The sequence below is a fragment of the Aedes albopictus genome, chromosome 2 (assembly GCF_035046485.1).
Source record: "Aedes albopictus strain Foshan chromosome 2, AalbF5, whole genome shotgun sequence".
NCBI lineage: Eukaryota > Metazoa > Arthropoda > Insecta > Diptera > Culicidae > Aedes > Aedes albopictus.
In genome coordinates, this window is record NC_085137.1 from 266,926,010 (window position 1) to 266,949,863 (window position 23,854).

The 23,854-nt window shown below is 43.1% G+C and overlaps 2 protein-coding genes and 1 long non-coding RNA gene across 9 annotated transcripts in view; 1 reads left to right on the forward strand and 2 right to left on the reverse strand.

The window, feature by feature from the left end:
• Nucleotides 1–23,854, forward strand: part of LOC109402987 (liprin-alpha-1) — a 545,355-nt gene that overhangs the window by 8,909 nt on the left and 512,592 nt on the right. For all 7 annotated transcript variants that reach the window (XM_062854909.1, XM_062854913.1, XM_062854915.1 and 4 more), the window contains exon 3: nucleotides 13,255–13,356. In XM_062854909.1, coding sequence (XP_062710893.1) covers nucleotides 13,255–13,356 — 102 coding nt within the window. The remainder of the gene's footprint in view (nucleotides 1–13,254; nucleotides 13,357–23,854) is intronic.
• Nucleotides 777–4,482, reverse strand: LOC134288982 (uncharacterized). The gene is made up of 2 exons (XR_009998204.1): nucleotides 1,173–4,482; nucleotides 777–872 (listed from the first exon to the last, which is right to left on the reverse strand). It is a non-coding gene; the product is annotated as an uncharacterized LOC134288982 (long non-coding RNA).
• LOC115261835 (uncharacterized) lies at nucleotides 19,707–21,509 on the reverse strand. The gene is given in 1 exon segment (XM_029863746.2): nucleotides 19,707–21,509. A coding segment is annotated over 1 exon segment (1,803 nt).

A 23,854-nucleotide genomic window follows, 5' to 3' on the forward strand; every position in this document is an offset into this window, starting at 1 on the left:
GACACTCAGCTTTTTCTGAGCCACTATGATTTTTTTTCAGATTTTTAGAACTTTATTTTGATACCTGAAATCCATTTCGAAGAGATTTTTTTAAATCACTTTTTGACAGCTAGGCAACTGATTGACAGCTCCGCCCAGTACAAAATGCAACGAGGGGTGATTCGACAAATCTCTCCCATACAAACTTCAAATTGATATTTAAATAAGTTCCCGGGCATCAACATTGATGAAAATTTGGATTTCGGCTCAGTTTGGCATGCAGATTCAGAATATGGAATTATCCCAACACCAAGGTTGCAAGCATTCATTTGCAAAGATTTACATTCATTTGCTATTATCTCAGTTCAGAAGCATGCTATCGAAAAACAATGTATGGATGAATTTAACCTTGTAGTTTTATCTGAAAGTTTGCCGAATAACATTGGGGTCGCACACGCATTCCAAAGTCGTGAGCCAGCTGTGAAGGCAACTTTCCACAGCGTGAATGAAATTTACATTCACCGCGTGGAGAGTTGCCTTCACAGCTCGCTCACGACTTTGGTATACGTTTGCGACCCTAATGTTATTCGGCAAACTTTCAGATAAAACTACAAGGTTAAATTCATCCACACACTGTTTTTCGATAGCATGCTTCTGAACTGAGATAATAGCAAATGAATATAAATCTTTGCAAATGAATGGTCGCAACCTTGCCCAACACCGCTAGAGAAGCCAATTAGGGCGGAATTATTGCAGACTACATCCCAAATTGGACTATCACACTTTTTTGGTACGCCTAAAAAGTGTGATAAAAGTGCACATTTGCCTCGGATCGTCTCGACGTCTTCGGTGCACTTATTCCTCCATTTACAAGGAATAAGTGCACCGAAGACCTCAACACAGAGAACAGACATGCAGGCTAGAACAAAATCCATTCGGAAAGTTGTGTAAGGATTTGAATCTTTACTTGAGTAAGGTTGCAAACCAATACACGATGACAACACTAACGCCACCAAACACCATATTGCCACAGTCAGTGGTGAATTGAAACATTTCAAGTGGTGAATAAAATTAGTATGGGAAATTAACCGATTGCAGCGCCACGCTATTGCCACTTGTGTTGCCGATTTCAAATAGCCGTTAAATTCCTTACACAGCTTCGAAACTGGACTTGGATGTCTGTTCTCTGTGACCTCAACTCGATCCGACGTGTCCCTGCGCTGCAATCACACTTTGAAGGTGTGTGCACACTATTGTGTCAGTCCAATTTGGGGTGCAGTCAGCAATAAAAGGTACGAAACTGATTACACTCATTCGAAGAGGGTATTCTGCTTAGAGCAGCGGGGCAGCGCGGACGTCAACCACGAATAGATGAGCCGTAGTCCACATGAATTTGACATGTTTGGGAAATTGACACTTTTGGGCACTCTGACAGATCTGGGATGTGAACGACATTTGCGAATTAGTCATTACCATAAGTTATTACTTGAGTAAAACGTGTAAAACTAGCAAAAGGTTATCAAAATTTTAGCGTGCAATCGTTCGAAATTACACGACAACGCGAAGATAGCAAATAAATCAGTAAGAAATTGTGTAATGCATCGATTTACAGCACAAACAATTTTGGACGTGTTTTTGTTGTGAGCTACGGGGATTTTGGCTTTCGCTGCCCCCCTGCAGAGAAGAGAAGGGCATCTCAGAACAAACGGAACACACGAAAAGTAATAAATTTTAGGCGTGAAAAATCGACTCGATCTATTTTGTTTTTGCCCATTTCGTTTCCATCGTGTATAAACGTCAAAACAACTGCATGGGTCAAAGTGTATTGATTATTTCAGATATAATCAAAATTAATGAACAGATGACGTCATATCAATGATAAGTTATCTTATTCTTCGAAATTTTGTTTCATTGAACATATCAATTGTTGTTCCGACCACTATTGCAATAATATGGTACACGTACCAAAGATGTTTTTGCAATTGCAGGCTGTTATAAAGCATCATAATGGTGTTTTGCCAATTTTTCTTAATTATCATAACGATTTCATACATATTCCCATCACTATTGTATCGCGTACCCTATTTACGGTTTTAAGAGATAACCAACTTTGACTGTGTTACCCAAAAACATTCTAGTTAAACACTTTTTTTTGCGAATCAGATTTTGAGTTGGAGTACATGCCTCCGAAATACTTTGCTTATTCGTGTCAACACGGTTGAAATTTCCCGTGTAAAAAGTGTGGCTTCAACCGCTAGGTGTCGCGACCAACAGCATGAAATATTTATCAATTTCTGACTCGGGAGATGACCTTCTCTTCTCTGCCCCCTGGCTTAGAGGGTTCGAAAAGTCGGTACAGGAGACGTTACTGTAGGTTAATTTAGTTTGTCAAAATCATCAACCGACTAATCCGTTAACTTGACTATCTTTCATCGGAACACCCTAATTAATCTGGTGATTAATCGTTTGATCCCTGTGCGTCGGTGCAACAATCAGCCGATTTATCAACAGACTTCATGGGGAAAATGTTTAATGGGGTTGTGATAGCGGTGGAGTTATGTCAAACACACAAGGCTACGGTTGCGCTATCTGTTCATTCCATAGCGACCGGTTTTGTTATTTTAGGGATCTATTATATCGGCTGTGCTGTGATACCTATCCAGTTAACGTCTCGACTAACAGGCCTGGTAGTGAGTCACTTTTGGAGTCAGTCACTAAAAAGTCACTATTTGCATGAAAAAGTCAACTACACTGAAGTTTTTTTTACGACGGTAATGGTACCGCGTAAAAAACGCGTTATTTCAAAAACCGTCGTAAAAACCCGCGTTATTTCAAAAAAAAAACGTCGTAAAAAAGTCAAGTCACTTTAGATGTAATCCTGACTATTTTGCGCGTGTTTTTTGGAAAAACTCGTTTTTTACGACGGGTTTCGAAATAACGTGTTTTTTTACGTTTTTTGAAATAACGCGTTTTTTTACGCGGTACAACGTAAAATAAAACTTCAGTGTATTACTTTATATTATTGACCAGAAATTTGATCATTTATTCGCTCACTTGTGGTGCACAAGCGACTAAAGTTTCAGCTACGTCTGTGTAGTAGAAATCTGTAGAAATAAATATTTGCTTTTTCAAAATAACGAGGCAAATAGGAGGAAATCAAAGCTTGTTTTTCTCAGAGATGACACCACCACATTTGAGGTGAAATCATTTTTCTTGTATGGACAAATCGCTGGCTTGCACTTGTTCCTATCGCAGTGATTTGTACCCTTGGGCAAAAAGTTGCAAATTAGAAACAAAATCATTCTCCTTGTGCTTTTCTTCCGGATTCATTGCAGTAATAGAGAATTTGTTGCACCAACATAGGCAGCATCCACTTATTACGTAACCCTGAAATCGGCATTTTTTCCCCCTCCCCTCCCTCCCCCCTCCGTAACGCTTTTTTGTATGAAAGTCCTAAATTTTTTGTATGGACCGTAACGCTTGGCCGCACTCCCCCCTTCCCCCTTGAGCGTTACGTTATTTGTGGATAGCGCCATACAAATTTCAAGCTGTTTACCTCATTTTTCCTGACAGGCATTTTCCACCCGTGTTGTGCATAATGTTTCGTGTGGATTGGTGCTAGGCGGCGCCGTGCACGTGGAACACGAGCGCCGTCTATACGATCGCGTAGCAGAACCTTCGCCGTTACTTTACACTGTTATCACGTTTACCGCATTTATCAGAAAAGCGCCTTTACCGGCACTCTAGCTTCTTCTTCTTCTTCTTTATGGCACGACGTCCCCACTGGGACTTGGCCTGCCTCGCTTCAACTTAGTGTTCTTTGAGCATTTCCACAGTTATTAATTGAAGGGCTTTCTTTGCCTGCCATTGCATGAATTTGTATATTGTGAGGCAAGTACAATGATACACTATGCCCAGGGAGTCGAGAATTTTTTGCCGACCGGAACGGGAATCGAACCCGCCGTCTCCGGATTGGCGATCCATAGCCTTAACCACTAGGCTAACTGGAGACCCTCTAGCACTCAAGCATAAACGCAACTGATTGCTTCCCATTCTACCATAAAAGAACGATTCCGTTCTCCACAAAAATAACAATTCGTTATTGCAACAACCTGAAAACAAAAGGAAAAAATCTTCGAATAGGGTAGGTAATCAAAATTTGAACCAAATTGCGGCTTTCTGAAGCAGTGCAAATTTCAAGTGATTTTTTCTCCCACATGAAAATAATTTACTACGGCAAAATCATATGAACATGAGAGCCACGGGTATACGCTTTCTGTTAAATGGTAAAAAGTTTGTATTTGCACCAAATTTCATTGAAATAATCGATTTTTCATCAACAATGATATTAATCTTAATTTGAACCATCGTAATCATAATTTGAACCAATTTTAATCTTAATTTGAACTACTGGCGGCAGCAGCCCGATTAACTCACAAAACAGCTAATTCCATGCTAAGGGGCTGTCCATAAACCACGTGGTCATTTTTTTGGGAGTTTTCAACCCCCCCCCCCCCTCCCCCCCCCCCCCCGTGGTCATTAGGCCATACAAATTTTTTTATTTGTCCATACAAAATGGTCATTGGCCGAACCCCCCCTCATGACCACGTGGTTTATGGACAGCCCCTAAGCAGTTAAAAATCACATGAATCAGCTAATTCTCAAACCTATTTTTGATAAGGCAGTGGAATCTCAACTCAGAGTGTTCGAAATTCTTTACGAATTTTAAACTAAATTTGGAATTTTCATCCCCCAAGAGTAAACAAAGCAACCACTAGCGCAATCTACAGGCCAAAACTAGAAGCTCACCCCCGTTTACTAGTTCAAATTTATGTCGTTTTCGTTTTTGCGCCGGTGCTACACCGCTTCGTGCTACACTTTTTGCTGAATAAACGAACATTTTCGGTGCAGTTGCATTGGTGTGCGTGTATAAACACCAAAATATTAACAACTTCGCAAATGCTGATTGGTGGACACGGTGTGCACCTGCTACACTCCCGATTTTTTGAGTGCTACACTATCATGCGCGGTGCAGAAAAAGTGCTGCACCGGTGTAGCACGAAAATCAAAAACGAACACTTTCGGTGCAAAAGTGCTACACCGGTGTAGCACCACCGCAAAAACGAAAACGACATTAGATTACAAATGGTTCAACATAAGATATTGTCGCGCTTATGTTTTATTAGAGTCCTGCGGCGGTCGTACGCCGCCAACAACAAAAGCACGTGGATTTCGCGAAGTGACAGATGTTTTTGAATGTATTTGTGACGAACGGCAAGAGTGGCTCAGTGGAATGAGTGTTCTTGCTGTCAAACCCCATATAATGGAATTATATACTTTTAAATCTGGTGACGCTGTTATGATAAGTGACTGTCGCGCTAATATCAGAAGCCAGAGGCAGATAATCGCCATATTCTGATTTTTCTTGAGAGGCATAATAACATTATCCAAGTAAGAATCACTTAAATTTGATAGTTTTATGACAAATAAAGCGGAATATTATTTGGTTGGTCGATTCTACGACAAATAAGCTTTCATTTGACGTATTCACTTATTGCGTGTGATGCAACGCAATGCATGAGCTGTATGGGTGCACCAAAAATGGGCTTTCTCTGGGGGAAAAAGGTGAAATCACAATGATTTTTCAATTGCTTATTTTCGATGGCAAAAACGCTTTTTTCAATGCTTTTAAAGCTTATGTTATCAGATTATATTACGGAAAACTGTTTAACATCTTTTTCGGGACAATATTTGCCCAAAAAGTACGTCATTTCAATGAATTTCAAAATAGTTCAAATTAAGATTACATTTTGACTAGTTAAAATTTTGATTTCTTACCCTACACACTTTCCTTGATCCTCGTCGCCACTTTTACATCCTTCAAAAGAAGAATAATCAAGATGTTGATAAGTCCAAGGCTTGTGCAGACTCTACGCAAAAACGGCTACGCTTAAAAATGTGTTCAGCCTGCACATTTTTGCCGTACAGGGACTGTGTTGGAAACACACATTTTTTTTAATTGCTCGTACGCTCACATGAGCATGTATTTTGTAATAATTTCGATATGGCAACCTCACTGGGTTTATAAACCACCTTCAAATACCGAAAAATATTGATATTTTGCAAAAATGTGAGCATACGAGCAATTTTAAAAAATGTGTGCTTCCAACACAGTCACTGTGCGGCATGGGTGTTTACTAAAAATGAGAGTTTTTATTTTAGAGAGTCTATTCCTTTGACCATCAATGTAAACTTCTTTTCCCGATCAGCCTAGATAGCTGTGTAGTGTCGGTAGCGGTTGTCTCATGGCTAAGAATAACACTACGGATTCATGGTGTTATGCGGCTTTATGTTTACCGTGCCAAAGAATGAATGGTTAGGGGGGTCTAATAAAAACCTAACTACAAACGGAGCCTATGGAGAATTAGGGCGTCCTCCACAGTATTACGCCCTTTATTGCGCTAACCGGAGCAATGGTGCAGTGGACCTTGCGTTTTTTCCGAGATAATCAGTTGCCCTTCTTAAGTCTCAAATTTCAGGCTAGATAAGGGCGGGGTTATTCAAATGTTGTTAATTAGCTTACATAACTACCTATATGGGTTCGCTTAATGCGTTTTCGCCATTGGCGTTTTTCAACTGACACTGATTTGGTTCGTCGTTGATGCTTCCTTTTTGTGCTGTGATTGTGAAGATTGTTATCCTGTCTAGTTTGGGTAGTGGCTATGGCAAGGAAACCACAGATCCATTTTCAGCGTAAAAAACGTGTGTACCCCAAGTGGATCTACTTCAAAAAGTTTAGCTTTGTTTTTTTCATTATAGATGAAGTGTCGTGCGTTATTCTAAAATATAGCATGCTCGAGTGCTATATTTAAGAATAACGTTAACAGTATGTTTCAACATTTTCTTATGGATGCCTTCAAGCAAGCTCTTGTTTTCAGCATCTTTTTGCTTATATTTGGCAGTATTGCTACGATCATTATATCATCTGAAGTAGCTCAAACATTGATTAAGGATGCTTCAGTTTGATTGAATACTTAGGCAGTACTGTTCATGGTTAACTTAACATAGAATTGCACCTAACCCAACTCTGCATGAGCAGAATTTGTTGTGAGTTGACTGATTTGCATGTGTCAGATGAGGAGTCTACATTTGATCTTCTTTGCACTTTTGAGTGTTCCTTCGCAAACTTTGCGTATTCAGGCGTCCCTGCTCAACAAACTAGGGAACCTGTAATAATCGGTTGTGATCACATTTTATGGATAACTCGCTTCCATTGCTACTCCAAGAGAGTCTCATTGTGGTTTTGTTATTACAACGCCCTTCATTGTGGTATACCATAGCTATTGCTTTGAAAGAAGCTTGTCCTCTGCGATCTGTGCGGACCGCAAGAGGTATTCCTGAATGGAACTCGGACCTGTTCAAGTTCTAAATATCTTCGGATAAACCAGTCTTTTGTATAGCTACGAATCTTTAGCTTCTACCCCGAGGATTGTAGCTAGAGAATCGATTTAGTGGGCACTAAAAAGCTCTGCTTACTTCAAGTCTCCTGGAGCAAATGGGGCTTTGTCCTATTTTTCTCCATAGTTTTTCAAACATGTTTTGAACTCTTGTAGTTTTCTATTGGTATTTTCATGGCATGAAATTACTCTGTAGTTTTATCCCGAAAGCACCCTTTGCGTTGTAAAAAGAAGGAATAAGTTCTAGATTTATCTGGTTACCTCGTTCTTTCTGAAATGCTTGAAACGCATTGTCGATTATCACATCTGTGATGTTCGTCTGGCTAACATGCCTGTTCATCTGAACTCACATGTCTCCCAATTTGGGATGTCCACAGTGACTCTTTACACAATGTTGTATACGTTTTCAAGAAAGCACTCGCTCAAACGTAGTTTTTGCTTGGGTGATTTCTTGAATATTGAGGATGCTTGTGATGACGTGCCTTTCTATGTCATATTGAAAGTCGCATGACGTCGCAAGCTACCTCCAATGAGCTATAGGCTCTCTTTACGCTTATGCGTTTTACAGCAGACCTGCCCAACCTTTTAAGGCTGCGGGCCACAGCCAACACTCCATACCAGTTGACGGGCCAAAAATTGAAATTCGGCTATGTAACACTTTTTTCAAAAGATTCTCTGAACTTCTGAACTATTGTTTAAACAATTTTCAGTTTCTTATGAAATTTCTGTGCTTACTGCATATATAAGAATTTTTGAAGAATTTTGCAGTTCGTTTTAGTAAATAGTATAAACCATCCTAGCATGGGCGCACCACGCTGGCGTAGAGCATGTCTTGCATGTCTGGCTGGGTCATATTGACCCCTACATCTTACTTGGCTTAAGAAAGATACAATGGCATTAATAAAGCAGGATCTCAGGCTGGTTCCTATTAATCAATGTTTCTATGTTGTATCTTACGACAAAAATAGAATCTTCAAATTCTCGTAGAATTCAGATTCGTTTGCTGTTTTTTATTTTGTTAAGTTGTTTTACAATGTCAAAGTGTTCTCAAAAGTTTACAAGTACTTTCACATTGCCATAATCTGATGATTCCTCGCAATCTGTAAATTGAATCAAGTTGACATACATTTTTAAATACGCACTAAAATATAAAATTGTTTATTTTTTCCAAATCTCACTTGGAAACGAAAAAAAAATACTCAAAAATATTATTTAAAAGGCCAAATTATATAATTTTTTCATTCGTGCCGCGGGCCGCACGAAATGTCCTCGCGGGCCGGATCCGGCCCGCGGGCCGTACGTTGGGCAGCCCTGTTTTACAGTGTCCTTTTCATGGCACTGATTAACCCCGTTGTGGTATGGGCTATGAGCTCTCGTTGCGCTTATGCGTTCATCCCCTCTTCTAGGGCACCCCTTCCTATTTTATCACCTTTCCCTTTCCCAATTCCCATCCCTTGTCCCATTCTCCCTCAGGTAAATGATGAAATAGGCTCATATGTATGGCGATGGCACAAATGTCCCAAATGGAGGATAACGTGCCTCTGGAGCCGGCCTTCTGATACCTGATTAGGTAGACACTACAATGTGCACACTAGTATGGGACAAACATCAAATTCTCGCTCCAGTTGACTTTTTGGATCCCATTTAGGTCCCATATGAACAGTACAAAATTTCAGCGCAATCGGTGAAACTATAATTTAGCTCAAGCGGTTCAAAGTTTACATAGGATTTACTATGGGAAAAGTTGCACATTCAAGCAAAAAATTTCAGAGGTCGCCCCTTGTCTCCTTAATTCAAATCGATGAACGCTTCTTGTAGAAAAATCATTTATGAAACTTTCCTTCGAAGACTGCAAAAAAATTGAATGCTTGTGGAAAAAGTTATTGATTTATTAACGATTAGTAATCCAACGAACGGCTTTTTGTTTTGTTTTATCAGCAGCACTGTAGCTGCAGCCTTGGCTGCTGCTGTTTCTGGGGGTGGTGATACCACCCGCCACCTCATGCAGCAACGGCAGCAGCAGTGCTGCTGATAAAACAAAACAAAAAGCCGTTCGTTGGATCACTAATCGGTAATAAATCAATAACTTTTTCCACAAGCATCCAGGACCGCAAACCTCGAAGGAAAGTTTCATAAATGATTGTTCTACAAGAAACGTTGATCGATTTGAATTAAGGAGACAAGGGGCGACCTCTGGGATTTTTTGTTTGAAAGTGTAACTTTTGCCATAGTAAATTCTGTGTAAACTTTAAACCGCTTGCGCTAAATTATATTTTCAAAGATTGCGCTGAAATTTTGTACAGTTCATATGGGACCTAAATGGGATCTAAAAAGTGGACAGGAGCGAGGATCTATTTTTTCCATACAAGCGTGTCCCATACTAGTGCACACACGTTCAAAGTGTGATTGCGGCGCAGGAGCACGTCGGATCGAGTTGTGGCCTTCGGTGCACTTATTCCTCGTAAATGAAGGAATAAGTGCACCGAAGACGTCGAGCGAGATAATCAGAGGTAAATGTGCCTTTTTATCACACTTTTTTGGCGTTCAAATAAAAGTGTGATAGTCCAATGTGGGGTGAAATCTGCAATACAAAAACTGGTAAAATCTCAAAAGCATCAAAAGTTGAGGCTGCACGTTTATACTGCGGTAAAATAGAAAAAATCCAACGGGGTTGCGGTGGTTTCGACCGCCGCAGTCGTTCCGCAAACGTCAAAAGTGCTCGGTTCACGCTAAAAAGCTCTCACTCACTTGGTTGCCATAAAATTCAAAAATAATGAAAATTGTTTCATTTATGGTTTATGTAATCGCAATTGCTGCCACAACATGTAACTTAATATTTCTAAACTATATAAGGTGTAGTTTTAGCACTTTAGTATGCAGCAGTACGCCATTAAACATAATTTAGATTCTCAACTATTTATTTTTGTTTCAAGGTTGTGTGCATACTTTTTGAAGTGTGTAGCAGTTTGACGTTTGCGGAACAGGTCTTCTTTGTCTTCTTCACTCCGCCAGGTTGGAAGATTTCTCTGGATAAGCAATATTTAACGCCAATAAGACCGTTCGCAATGCTGTTTTATTTTGTATGGCGAGTTTTAAAATTTTTTAAACTCGCCGTACAAAATAAAACAGCATTGCGAACGGCCTTAGGCCATATGAATTACAGCGGCGCCGCCTGCACCTATCCACTCAGAAACATCATGCGCAGCACGGGTGGAAAATGCCAGTAAAAAAAAAGAAGTAAACAGCTTGAAATTTGTATGGTGGCGTGATAAATTCTCTGTTGCTGTAATGAATCCGGAAGAAACGCATAGGTATAATGATTTTGTTTCTAATTTGCAACTTGCCCCAGGGTACAAATCGTTGCGATGCGGAACAAGTGCAAGCCAGCGATTTGTCCATACAAGAAAAATGATTTTACTTTTAATGTGGTGGCGCCATCTCTGAGAAAAACAAGCTTTGATTTCTTAGTATTACCATACACTCTGAAAAGTTTTCACGTCTAATTTACATGAAAAATAATGTAGACGCCATTTTTCACTCACTTCGCCTTTTTACATGATTCATGTGATACTTACGTAGAGCCACGTCAGACTCACCTCGATTTCAGGTACCAGTTACATGATTATCATGTGTGAAAAATTGAGTGGCTGCAGGAAATTAGTACACAACATGGCGGTTGTCATTGTTTACGTATTAGTTCTGCAAACCCAATTTAATTTTCTTAGTAAAACTCGAAGTTTAAAGGTATTTAAAAGACTAGGTTAAAGATTATAAATCATACTTCAATTCAAAAATTGGTGTTTTGGAGAGTTTCTCTTACTAGCTCTTATTTGTTTTTAGAAAAATTGTGTAGCCATCGGACATACTAGGAGCATAAACTCAGTGGGCGCTTGGCCTTGGAGCATAAACGATGACATGATTTCTTTGTTGAATTGAATTTCCTTGAATTTCCTTTTTCACCAAAAATATGCTGTTTTGTCGTGTAATATATTGCATTATTTAAGAATAGCAAACATAGCGTGGCCTTTTTTCTAGACTGCCCGAAATAATCAGCATAAACATTCAAACAAGGCATCGTACCATCGCCGTGGTGTTCACATGAAAATCATGTAACCGTGAGTTCCTCATTTCCGAGTGCCGCTACATGCAAGTCAGGTCATTCTTACATGAAAAGTTCGGTGGACGAAAACTACCTAAGTTTTCATGTAAATTGGACGTGAAAACTTTTCAGAGTGTAATGTTGTGAACAGAATGTTCTTTTTTTGACCGATGTTGCATTGACGGAATGAGCCATTTTACGAGACTTTTCGGATCAGCTGATCGCTCATTTCATGAATGAAAATTTGACAGGAGGTTGCGCCCAAGCCCGTGAGTGTTAATATCAATATCAACACTGTTGTCGTTTCGTAAAAGAGACTATTGTCTTTTTGTTTTGGTGATAACGAATTGGGTTTTTAAATTAAGAAAAATTCAGTGATTTTATATTTTTAAATGATAGAACACCTTTTTCTGAGCCACTAGGATTTTTTTTTTCAAAATTTTAGAACTTTTTTTTTGATACCTAAAATTAATTTAAAAGAGATTTTTTCAAATCACCTTTTGACAGCTGGCATACGCGCCAACTTGTGACGTAGTTGGGGGGGCAAGGCCTCTCAAAATCAAATGCGGAAAATATCGACGCAGTTCATCTCATTTAGGCATATACACGTGAAAACTAGTGCATTGAGCTGAAAAAAGTTACATTTTGTCCAATTTTGGAGAGCTTCGCCCCCCCAACTACGTCACAAGTTGGCGCCTATGACAGCTGGGCAACTGTTTGACAGCTCCGCCCAGTACAACATCCGACGAGGGGTGATATATCAAATCGCTCCCATACAAACTTAAAATTGATTTTTAAATAGGTTCCCGGGCACCAAAATTCATGAAAATTTGGATTTCGGCCCAGTTTGGCATGTACATTCAGAATATGGAATTATCTCAACGCCGTTAAAGAAGCCAATTGTTATTTTTGTGGTGAATGCAATTCTTTGTAGGCGGAACTGTAATACACTGAAGTTTTTTTTTACGACGGTAATGGTACCGCGTATAAAAACCACGTTATTTAAAAAAAACGTCGTAAAAAACCGCGTTGTTTCAAAAACCATCGAAAAAAAAAACAGTGCTATTTCAATAAACGTCGTAAAAAAACGACGGATTTCGCGCCAACTCGAATGAATGTGTGAAAATTATAATTTCCGTGCACAAAAAACGGAAGACGCAACTTTTTCGTGTAAAGTCAAGTATAAATAACTACGTAGTAACTACGAATGTTTCTTTCCTAAAACTACGTTTTAGATAAATGGACTATATTCTCCATTCATTAAAAGTTCAAAAGAGTTCGCAAATTTGAAAACATTGAGGGTGTCCATACTACCCCGCCTACCCCTACCGGGAAACCGGGATAAACTCGGGAATTTTATGTGCCGCTCTGAATGGCCACCCTCTAGTATTAAAAAAATAATAATTGTGGATTCCCTGAATGATTTTATTCAAAAAAGCCGAAGGTCAAAAATGTGCATGTACAATAGTTTCAATGATAAAAATAAAAGAAAGTGAAGATGAATTTAATATCTGCCAAAACGAGGGAAGATCCGATCGGTACCAAAGTTTGGATTTTTTCTATTTCCATCTAAACAAATGTTTCAGCCAAATTTGGTTCAAATCCGTGATGGTCGATCGCAAGTTTTCGCATTTTGTCGGTCACTTCCTATGACCCATTAAATGGGTTTGTTTGCCAATTCCTTTAGTTGGTAATTTTACATATTTTGTTTATTTTTAGGAGTTTTCAACTTTAACTAAAGAGTTGACACAAGCACGAGAGGCACTGCTAGAAAGAGATGAAGAAATCGGAGAACTTAAAGCTGAAAGAAACAATACACGGGTGAGTAATATTTTTAAAAGAAAAAATATGAATATCTGTATTTTTTATGGAGTTGTGCCCCATACGATTTTGAAACTAGCTTAGGGAAGATTCATTTATTACGTCCATCGTTTTTCGGGAATTCTAGACCCCCCCCCTCCCCTTTCTGTAACGCTGTTTCCCTATACCTTATACACGTACTGACACACTTTCCTAGACCCCCCCCCCCTTCCCCAAATGTTGGACGTAATTTTTGAACGTTGCTTTACCTTTAATATTGTGGTTTCGGATGGGCAGAAGATGGAATAATACGGAAAAACTCGGAATAACTTTTAAACACGTTTTAATTCGATTGCGTCTTGTTTGGTTATGGTATACAAAGTGGGTTGTGAAAAGGATCAAATGTATATAAACATAAAGGTGTGCATAGCAGCACAAGTAAGGTATATAGATAGTAGAGTAAACATAGATCCGTGTTGATGAATCCGTTGTATCCAAACGAACTGTCAAAATCTGTATCCAAACGAGCATGACATCACGATTTGAACAACATCAATGGAGCGCATGACGCCATATTCAACCGTCACACTCTTGAAAATTACTACTTACACGCTTGAAACATTTTAGTCAGCGGTGTCCGCGGATCTATGTTTACTCTACTATCTATATATAGTAAGGTAGTATTGGTAGGGTTGCCAGGATTGCTATTCCAATAGCCCTCCTCAATCGCAGCAACTTACCAACCCCGCATTGGGCCGTTGACGACGAAGTGCAGCCACTGGAAGACCCTTGGTCATCATATCCGCCATTTGGTCCGTTGTCGAAATGTACTGGATACGAATTCGGCCATCCTTCACCAAGTCACGTAGGAAGTGGTATTTTACATCGACGTGCTTGAGTCGACCATGATTCTTGCTGTCCTCCGCGATCCTTATTGTCGACTGGTTATCTTCATAGAAGCACACCTGCAGCTCAATATTCTTCCCTAAATCCTTGAGCAGTTGAACCAGCCAAATCTCGAAACACGCCGCGCACATAGAGCGTTGAGCTCGGCTTCAGTCGATGAGAGTGATACTACTTGTTGTTTTCGCGTTATCCAGCTGACACAACAGCCAGTTACCTTGAACAAGCATCCACTAACTGACCGGCGGTCCACCGGATCGTTGGCCCAGTCCGCGTCAGCGAACACCTGAACTAGCGGTTCCTCCGAATCAGCACGATACTCCAGTCCGATGTCCAGTGTCCTTTTGATGTATCTCAGAACACGTTTCAGGTACGACCAGTGCTCATCAGTCGGGCAGCTTTGAAACTGGCTAAAGAAATTCACGGCTGCCGATAGATCTGGCCTCATCGTAAGCGACGCGTACGTTAGGCAACCGATGAGCTCGCGGTACGGTTGTTCTATACGCTTCTCCTCTTCACCTCGTGGTAGCTTCAACCGACACTCCATAGGCGTGGATACCGGTTTACATTCATCCATTCTGAATCGTCGAAGCAAATCTTCCAGGTACTGACTCATCCGCAATACTCCTGCTTCGAAGTCTCGATCTGAATCCCCAGAAAACTGTGGATCTCGCCCAGATCCGTCATCTGGAATTCGGAGGACAGGCAACGCTTCACGATCTGTATCGCCTTCAGGGATGCTCCAGCCGCAATGACGTCATCCACGTACAACAAGACAATGACAGTCTCGGTCCCGATCCTACGAGTGTAGAGGCAAGAATCGTTCGGACTACTGGTGAATCCCATCCGGTTCACCATGAATCCATGAAAACGGTCGTTCCTTGACTTCGAGGCTTGTTTCAGGCCATAAATTGACCTCTGCAGACGACACACTTGATTTGTCCCGTCCTGGAATCCTTCGGGCTGAAACAAAAAATTCTCCGCTGCCCGTTGTCAAAAAATTCGAGCTGCCCGTTTTGACGTCCATCTGGTGGATCGCCATCTTGTCCCGGTTCGCCAAAGCCAGCACCGTCCTAACCGTATCAAGCTTCGCCACTGGAGAGTACGTTTCGCAGTAGTCGAAGCCGTACCTCTGGCTGAAACCTCTAGCCACTAAACGGGCTTTATAGCGGTCAGGTTCAACGTTAGCTCCTCGCTTAATCTTAAATAACCACTTACTTGTAATCGGTGTTCGGTTCGCTGGCAGCTTCGCTAGGGTCCAGGTCTGGTTCTTCTGCATAGAATCCATCTCCTCCTCGACGGCCTTCTTCCACAGATTCCATTCATCCCTCTTCTGGGCTTCCGCTAGAGGCTTCGGCACATCCTGCACGTAGGTTACCGCATTGAAGGCGTATGCAGCGTAATCCACATCATAATCGTGTTGCCACGCTGGAGGGCGTCTCTGCCGCTGTGGTCTTCCGGGTTCCGCATCCACCGCTGGAACGTTACCGTTCGGCCCATCTTCTTCTTCACGAAAACTGTTGAACTCTTCATCAAACTCTTCTGAAACAGCTCCGTCTGACCCTCCAGCCGAACCACCGGTGGCCCTACCGACGGCTTCATCTTCTTCAATCTCTTCGGCAGCATCTTCAACAACTACTGGAGGCATCACAATCACGTCCGATGGTTTCTTTGGCTTGATATCCGCTTGCACATCTTCGACGAAAACGACGTCCCGAGCGTGAACGATCTTCCTTGACCTCGGGTTCCATACGCGGTAGCCGTTATGGGCGTATCCAACGAATATGCCTTTCCTGGTCTTCGAGTCGATTTTCTTCCTCAGCTCCTTGGGTACGTGGACGAATGCGGTATATCCGAACGCTCGTAGCTTCGACACGTCCGTCCGGTTTCTTACCCTCCCACAGCTCGTAAGGAGTCACATCCTCGCCTATTGCTCGAGACGGGCTTCGGTTGACCAAGTACGTTGCCGTCTGGACCGCCGGCGCCCAAAACCGCTTCTCCACTCCCGAGTCTTCAAGCATCGACCGCGTACGCTCCACAAGAGTGCGGTTCATCCGCTCGCTCACCTTGTTCTGTTCGGGTGTGTGCGGAACCGTCCACTCGACTTGGATTTCTTTTCGCTGACAGAACTGTTCCAACTCCAGGCTACGGTACCCGCCTCCATTGTCGCACCGCAAACGACTCACTTTGACGCCGAACTTGGCGGTAACGATCGCTTCGTATTGCCGGAACAGATCGAACACTTCACTTTTATTCTTCATCAGGAAGGTCATCGTAAAATGACTCCAGTCATCGATGAAGGTCACGAAATAGTTCATTCCCCCGCCGACAGGAGTAAACGTCCGAATGGATTAACTCCAACACTCGCGACGAACGTTTCTCGTTACGCATCGGAAATGGTTTCCGGGTTTGTTTCCTCGCGACACACGACTCACATATAACGCTCTTGTCCACTTTTGCACCAGTCAGTTCGATTCCCGTGACCATGCCGCCGGAAAACAGTTTCTCGAGACTTTTCGCGTTTAAATGGCCGAACCGACGATTCCACAGTTCCAATCGTTTCGGTATCAGTCCACATGTCAACAAAGAGTCACTTGCATTAGGGAACGTCCATAAATTACGTCACACTTTGAGGGGGGAGGGGGGGTTCAGCAAAGCGTGACAGCTCATACAAAAATTTCAGAGGTCCCATACAAAAAGTGTGACATAGGGGGGAGGGGGGTTGAAATTGGTCGATTTTTGCGTGACGTAATTAATGGACGTTCCCTTACGTTTGTCCATGTAGAAATCGAGACGGTACAACTTACCACAACGCGAGCCCATTGCAACGAGTTCCGATCCGCGATGAATCACACTCGGCCCTTTTCGTAAGTTACTCTCATTCCCGCTTCGTCAATTTTCACCACAGTGAAAAGATTGCAGCGAGATTCAGGCACGAACAAAACATTTCTCACCGTGCATTCCACCCCCTTGCCGTTGACATTGACCAACACCTTGATCGTCCCAACATGTTTGGCAAATATCGACTCACCATGTTTTGCCACCGCAATCTCGACCGGACACTTCAGCGGCTTCAGCGTTTTGAACAGCGCTCTGTCATTCACGATGTGGTCGGAACATCCCGAATCAATGAACCACTGTACACGGGACTCTTCGGGAAACACTTGAGGTGCGTGGTAATAAAACGCCGCGATTAGAACAAATATAAAACGGAGTATTTTATTCTCTGATCTGAACGTGTTGACAATGCGATACAAACTGAGCGTAGCCCGGATGCGGGTCGTGTGTCGATGCTGCTAGGCAGTGTAGCCAGTTTTGCTGCGCACCGCAGTACTCCCCCTTCCTAGAAAATCACTGAATCCTGAATCGTACATGGTGGCCACTCTTGGTTATACGGTCGGATGATGGATCAGGATCTTTGGCGAAATAGGCTGGTTTTAGTCTGTCAATTGACACGATTACCTCTTTGTTCTTTATTTTGATAGTCAACGTTTTGCTGGTCCTTGTGAGGACTTCGTATGGTCCGTGTCGGTCCGTGTACGGTGGTTCTAAAGCGGCTCGAACTTTGTCGGTTCTTAAGAACACGTGCGTACATGTTCCTAGGTCTTTCGAAACGAATACATGTCGTTTTGTATCGTTATTGGATGCAGGACGAGGCACCACTGAATTCATTTTCTCTCGTAGATTTGTGACGAAGGATTTCGTCGAACCGCGAAGAGGTTGTTTCTCCATCATTGCTCCAGGTATGCGAATGGCCGTGCCATACAGCATGTCTGACGCTGATGTTTCTCCACGAATTGCCGTTCGTAAACCGAGCAGAACCAACGGCAACGCATCAGTCCAACTTGATTTATACGATTCCAAGGCCGTTTTGAGTGGTCTATGCCAGCACTCGATCATCCCATTTGCCTGTGGATGGTAGGGTGTAGTATAAATCCGTTCCAAGCCTAACAGTACAGCAAGTTCCTTCATCAGCTGCGACTCAAATTGACGACCTTGATCCGATGTTAGCTTTGACGGAGTTCCAAATCGAGCGACCCACACTTCGACGAAAGTTTTGGCAACAGTTTCCGCAGTCATGTCCGGGATAGCCACTGCCTCAGGCCATCTGCTGAACCGATCAATCATGGTCAAAATATACCGCCTTCCATTGGATATCGGCAAGGGACCGACAATGTCGATGTGAACGTGCTCGAATCGCTCGTCCGGAACATCTATCTGGTTAGAAAGCGACTTGGTATATCGGGATACTTTGTTTTTCTGACACTCTTGACAAGCTCGGGTCCAATTTGAAACGTCCTTTTTGACTACAGGCCAAACGTAGTGCTGCAAAATCTGTGCTTGTGTGGCCTTTACTCCTGAGTGTGCCATGCGATGAAACTGGTCGAATATGATTTTTTGGTAGAAACGAGGAACACAAATTCGCACTTTATCGCCTTGTTGTTGACAAAGTAGCTTAACACCTGAGCTTAACAGCTTAGCTGAGCGAATTTCAGAATTTTTACATCGGGATTGGCCTTGTGCCAATTTTGCAGTTGTTCGTCGCATTCCTATTTCCTGGCGAAATCGTTTTGGTTAATCGTCGATGGCAACCAAATAGCCTCTACTCGAGAAAGCACGTCCGCTGGGATATTGTCCACACCGGCGATGTGAACGAGATCTGTTGTATACTCGCTTATGAAACTCAACATTCGCTGCTGTCGTGGTGTTGGTTTGTTCGCATCCTGCTTGAATGCAAATGTGAGTGGTTTGTGATCGGTAAATATCACCGGATTACAGCCTTTGATCACGTCCTTGAAATGTTTGACGCCAAGATATACAGCAAGCAGCTCTCTATCGTAGGTAGAGTAACGTCGTTCGCGGTCGTTGAACTTCACGGAAAAATATCCCAATGGCTTCCATGCACCTCTCTGGATCGCTGCTGCAACACAGCTCCGGCAGCCAAATCGGACGCGTCGACCATCAGGGACAATTGGGCTTCTGGATCGTAGTAATCCAGTTCTGTAGCTTCTACCAAACACCTCTTGCAGTTTTGGAAGGCTGCTTCAGCTTCAGCTGTCCACACAATTGGTGTGTTATCATTCTTCCTGTTTGATGGTATCAGTTTGCGCAATGGAATTTCGGCCTCAGCAGCGTGTGAGAGAAAGCGGCGATAGTAATTGATTAGGGCAAGGAAACGTCTCAGTTTCTTTACCGTGTCTGGTTTCGGGAAATTTGCGACTGCTTGCACCTTCTCCGGAATCGGTTTGCAACCTCCGGTAGTTATCCTTCCTGTTTTCCCAGCTGGCACTTGTCGGCGTTGATTTGAAGTCCGTTTGCTCTCAACCTCTCGAAAACCATGCGTAGATGAACTTTATGCTCCTCCTCGGATGACGAAGCGATGAGCAAGTCGCCTAGATAACCGACGACGAATGGCATGTCAAAGAATATGTTATTGATAAATCTTTGAAATGCCTGGCCAGAATTTTTTAAACCTGCGGCATCACGAGAAACTCGTACAAACCGAGTGGCGTGATTATTGCAGTCTTCTCGATATCTGCCTCATGCATGGGGATTTGATAGTAGGCCCGTTCGAAATCTATTACAGAAAAGACAGTCTTACCTTGCATTGTTTGACAAATGTCGTAAATGTGCAGCAAAGGATACCGATCCGCGATGGTAGAATCGTTTAGCCGTTTGTAATCACCTACGAGCCTGAATTTCACATCATCGTTCTGCAGTGTTTTTGTAGCTAGGTGCACCGGGCTTGAATACGGGCTTTTCGAGGATCGGATGTATCCAAGCTCTAGAAATAGCTTCAATTCCTTCCGAAGTGCTTCGAGTTTGTGTGGTGGAAGTCTGCGAAATTTAGAATGGCACGGGGGCCCATCGACCTTGATAGTGTGCTTTACGCCATGCTCTACTTCCTGTCGAGGAAAACGTGGTCTAGTAACATCCGAGAATTCGCTCAGCAGGCCGCCGTAATCACTGTTGCGAGAATATGATTTCAAACCGAATAATCCTTCTGCGACCACGCTGATTTGACCGTGTGCTTTGATATTGGTCATTTTATCGATCAAGCACTTTCCTTGCAGATCAACCAGCAAACCGTAATGTTTCAGGAAATCTGCACCCAGGATCGGGGAAGTCACATCCGCTATTATGAAGCGCCACGGAAAACATCTGCGTAGACCGAAAGTTGGTTTGTATATCTCGGTGCCGTAGGTAGCGATTCGGGAGCCGTTGGCGGCATATAGGTTTATTCCTGGGGTCGGCCTTGACTTATTGCTTGGAGCACACGGCAGTACTGAAAGGTCAGCACCGGTATCGACGAGAAATTTATAGTTGGTTGCTGGGTCCTGGATGATAAGACGGGATTGTTGAAACTTACTGCCTTCGCCCGTCGTCGAATGCAGCTGCTTTAGTTTTTTTGGCTTAAATTGGCAGGGTGATCGGCAGCTTCTCGCGTTGGCGCCAAATTTTCTGTGGTAGAAACAATACGGATGATTTCCTCGTGAGCCGCTTCGGGTACCACCAAGGAATCTGCTGAAACTCCTGCTGCGGGGTCTGCCGCGCTCTTGACGAAAAGCGGCAATTTCGTCGGAAAGAACAGAAACTTGCTTGCGTAGTTCCTCGAATCTGATGTCCTTGTTGTCCTCCCACGTCGTTCCAGCGGAGGATATTGATCGCGTTCTGGTGATGTCCGCAAGTTTTTCCGCTTGTTCAGCTAGCTGCGCCAATTGGAGAGTGGCTTCCGAGACCTTTAGAACAGCTTGTGTCGTTTCAGGGAGCTGCTACATCCACAACGACTTAATGATTTTCTCGTCGGTGATGACATCCCTGGCGAGATCCCTCATTTCGCGCAGTAGTTGCGAAGGTTTGCGATCGCCGAGTTCGCAACCACGCTACTCGCTGGTGCTGTACTCGCTGATAATTCTGTCCTTTAACGCTGAGTACTTTCCATTCGCCGGTCGATCTCGGATGATGTCCGAGCAGCATGCCAATATCTCCGAATCGGTGGCAGCGAGGACGTGGAAATAGCGAGTGTCCTCGCGAGTTACTTGATTCAGCGTGAATTGCGCCTCTAGCTGAGCAAACCAAAGAGTTGGGTCACGCTTCCAGAATGGCCCGATTTTTATTGCAACTTTGTTAACAGTACCGCCGGCAGCGTTGTTGACATCGGTACCGCTGTTCACGACGGGCGGGTTGTTTGCAGCGGCTGCTCGGGCTACTCGCAGCTGGTCCTCCTGTAGATGAGCGATTTCGTCTTTCAAACATTGTTCGTCCGCCATCTTGTTTTGGGTGCTGCTGATGGGCGCCTTGGCGAAATTCCAACGTGTAGGCAGCTACAATGGCGGTCTGCAAACGATAGCAAAAAATCGACACACAGCCAGTTGCGCCCAAGTGTATTGATTTGTGTGTTTCCTTACTTTTTTGCACGTTCCTATATTTGAGCCGGCGAACGTCGGGGTCACCAATGAGGTGCGTGGTAATAAAACGCCGCGATTAGAACAAATATAAAACGGAGTATTTTATTCTCTGATCTGAACGTGTTGACAATGCGATACAAACTGAGCGTAGCTCGGATGCGGGTCGTGTGTCGATGCTGCTAGGCAGTGTAGCCAGTTTTGCTGCGCACCGCACACTTTTTCTTCTTTTCCGCCACTGCTAGCAGCAAAACAAACACCGCTCGATCCAGCCTCTGCTGAGTGCCCTTTCGGGGAGAACTTTTCGCGAGATTTCTCATCACTTTTCGTTTTCTTCTTCGTCGGACAATCGGACAGCTTGTGCCCCTCTTTCTTGCAGCCGAAGCACTTTACCTTCCACTTATTCTTCGGCTGCTTGGAGCCCACAAAAATAGCTGATTCTTTACCCCCCCCCCCCTGGTCACTGCACATTCCCTTCCGCTTGGTTTCCTCGTCCAAGAGGCGACACTTCACGAATTCCATATTCAACTGTGCCTCTGGCATCGTCTCCAATGCGGTAACGGCGGTATCGAACGAAGGACCCACTGTTAGCAGAAGATGGCAAATCAAATCTACTTCTTCCATCTCCGCTCCCGTGCCGCGGTACTCACGCACTAACCGATCAAATCGAAGGAAATGTCCCTGCAGCGCACCGCCGTCGTGTCGCAGAGCCAGCACCTGTCGCTTTAGGTGCATGCGACTGGCGATGCTGAAACGCTCAAACACTCTGCTCAAAGCCGACCAAATTTCTTACGGTGTGCGTTTTCCCTGCACGAACTCCAGCTGGGAGTCGTGTATCCAGGAGATAATCAAACTTTTGCACTTTTTTTCATTCTTCAGCCGCTTGGCTCGTTCCTTTTATTTCCGCTGCTTCACCTCCGCCGTGTCCCCGGGCTCTTCTTTCAGCTCGTCCACGTCAGCAACATCAGCCTCGACGCATTCCAGCAGGTCGTGCTCCTCCAAGAGCACCTGCATTCGGAATTTCCACGACGCGAAATTCGACCCGCCGAAAAGCGGTAGGTGAAAACGTGCCACCCGGTCTTCCTCGGCCATCGCGAACACTACTTCCACTTTACGACCGTAAACCGTTTCGGAAACGACCTGGGCCCATAACCTATTGTGGTTTCGGATGGGCAGAAGACAGAATAATACGGAAAAACTCGGAATAACTTTTGAACACGATGATGATTAACCTGGGCTTGTAAAGGGAATATCTGTAAATAAAAAGAAAATCGCGTTAAGTACTGTTCCTTGAATTCCACTAAGAATTTGCATCCTTTGACAGATACGTATTTCGACCTCAACTGTAAGGTGGTCGGGGTTCTGCTAAACCGAACCAAAGACCATTTTTTGAAAAATTGAGTTTTCTTTACCATTGGATGAAGAAATTGATGATCTTCCTTCCATGTAAAAATGCAATAATTCTGACAGCTCTTCCTGGAGTTAATTCAAAATTTCTGTTTGGCAGAACATACAAAAAATAAAATTGCATCCAACCAGAGTGAACTGTAAACCATTCCATAGAATCAGCTAAATGTTTTAGTGTTGGTCCAGATGAAGAACATTTCAAGTTATGCTCATCTCCGTCAAATTTCTAACTTCCAACCGACTCATAGTAACAATTTGTGTGAGAATTGAACACGTTATTAGAAATACGGATGTTGGAGGATACAATTATGTTTCGATGGTGCTGATCGCCATTTTTCCAAATCACATTCAGCCAGACCGAACCAAATCCACTGCATTTTAGAATCTATTTATTCTCGACAACACAAAAATCAACTGGTTTTAAATACCTGCGTTATGTCGACACACCTCATACTGATAATTTAACACAGAAGCCGTCATTGAACAACAAGGTTAATAAGAATAATACAGCTTGAAAAAAATCAAACACTTGGTTCGCGTAAAAACTTGAAGTACTTTTAGGCAAAGTACGTTTAATTGGCAAATTGAGAGATAAATTTGTGAAAAAATTACCACTTGTTTTGGTGGGATTCGAACCCACGACTCCGTTATCGCTAGTCCGGCGCTTTAACCAACTAAGCTACAGAACAAGTTACAACTCTGCAGAATAGAAAGTCAAACTGGATTCGAAGCACCACCCTAAACCGGGTCCGTCTTTCACAACTTTATCTCTCTTTCGGCTCTTAGATGCCAATCTCCCGCAC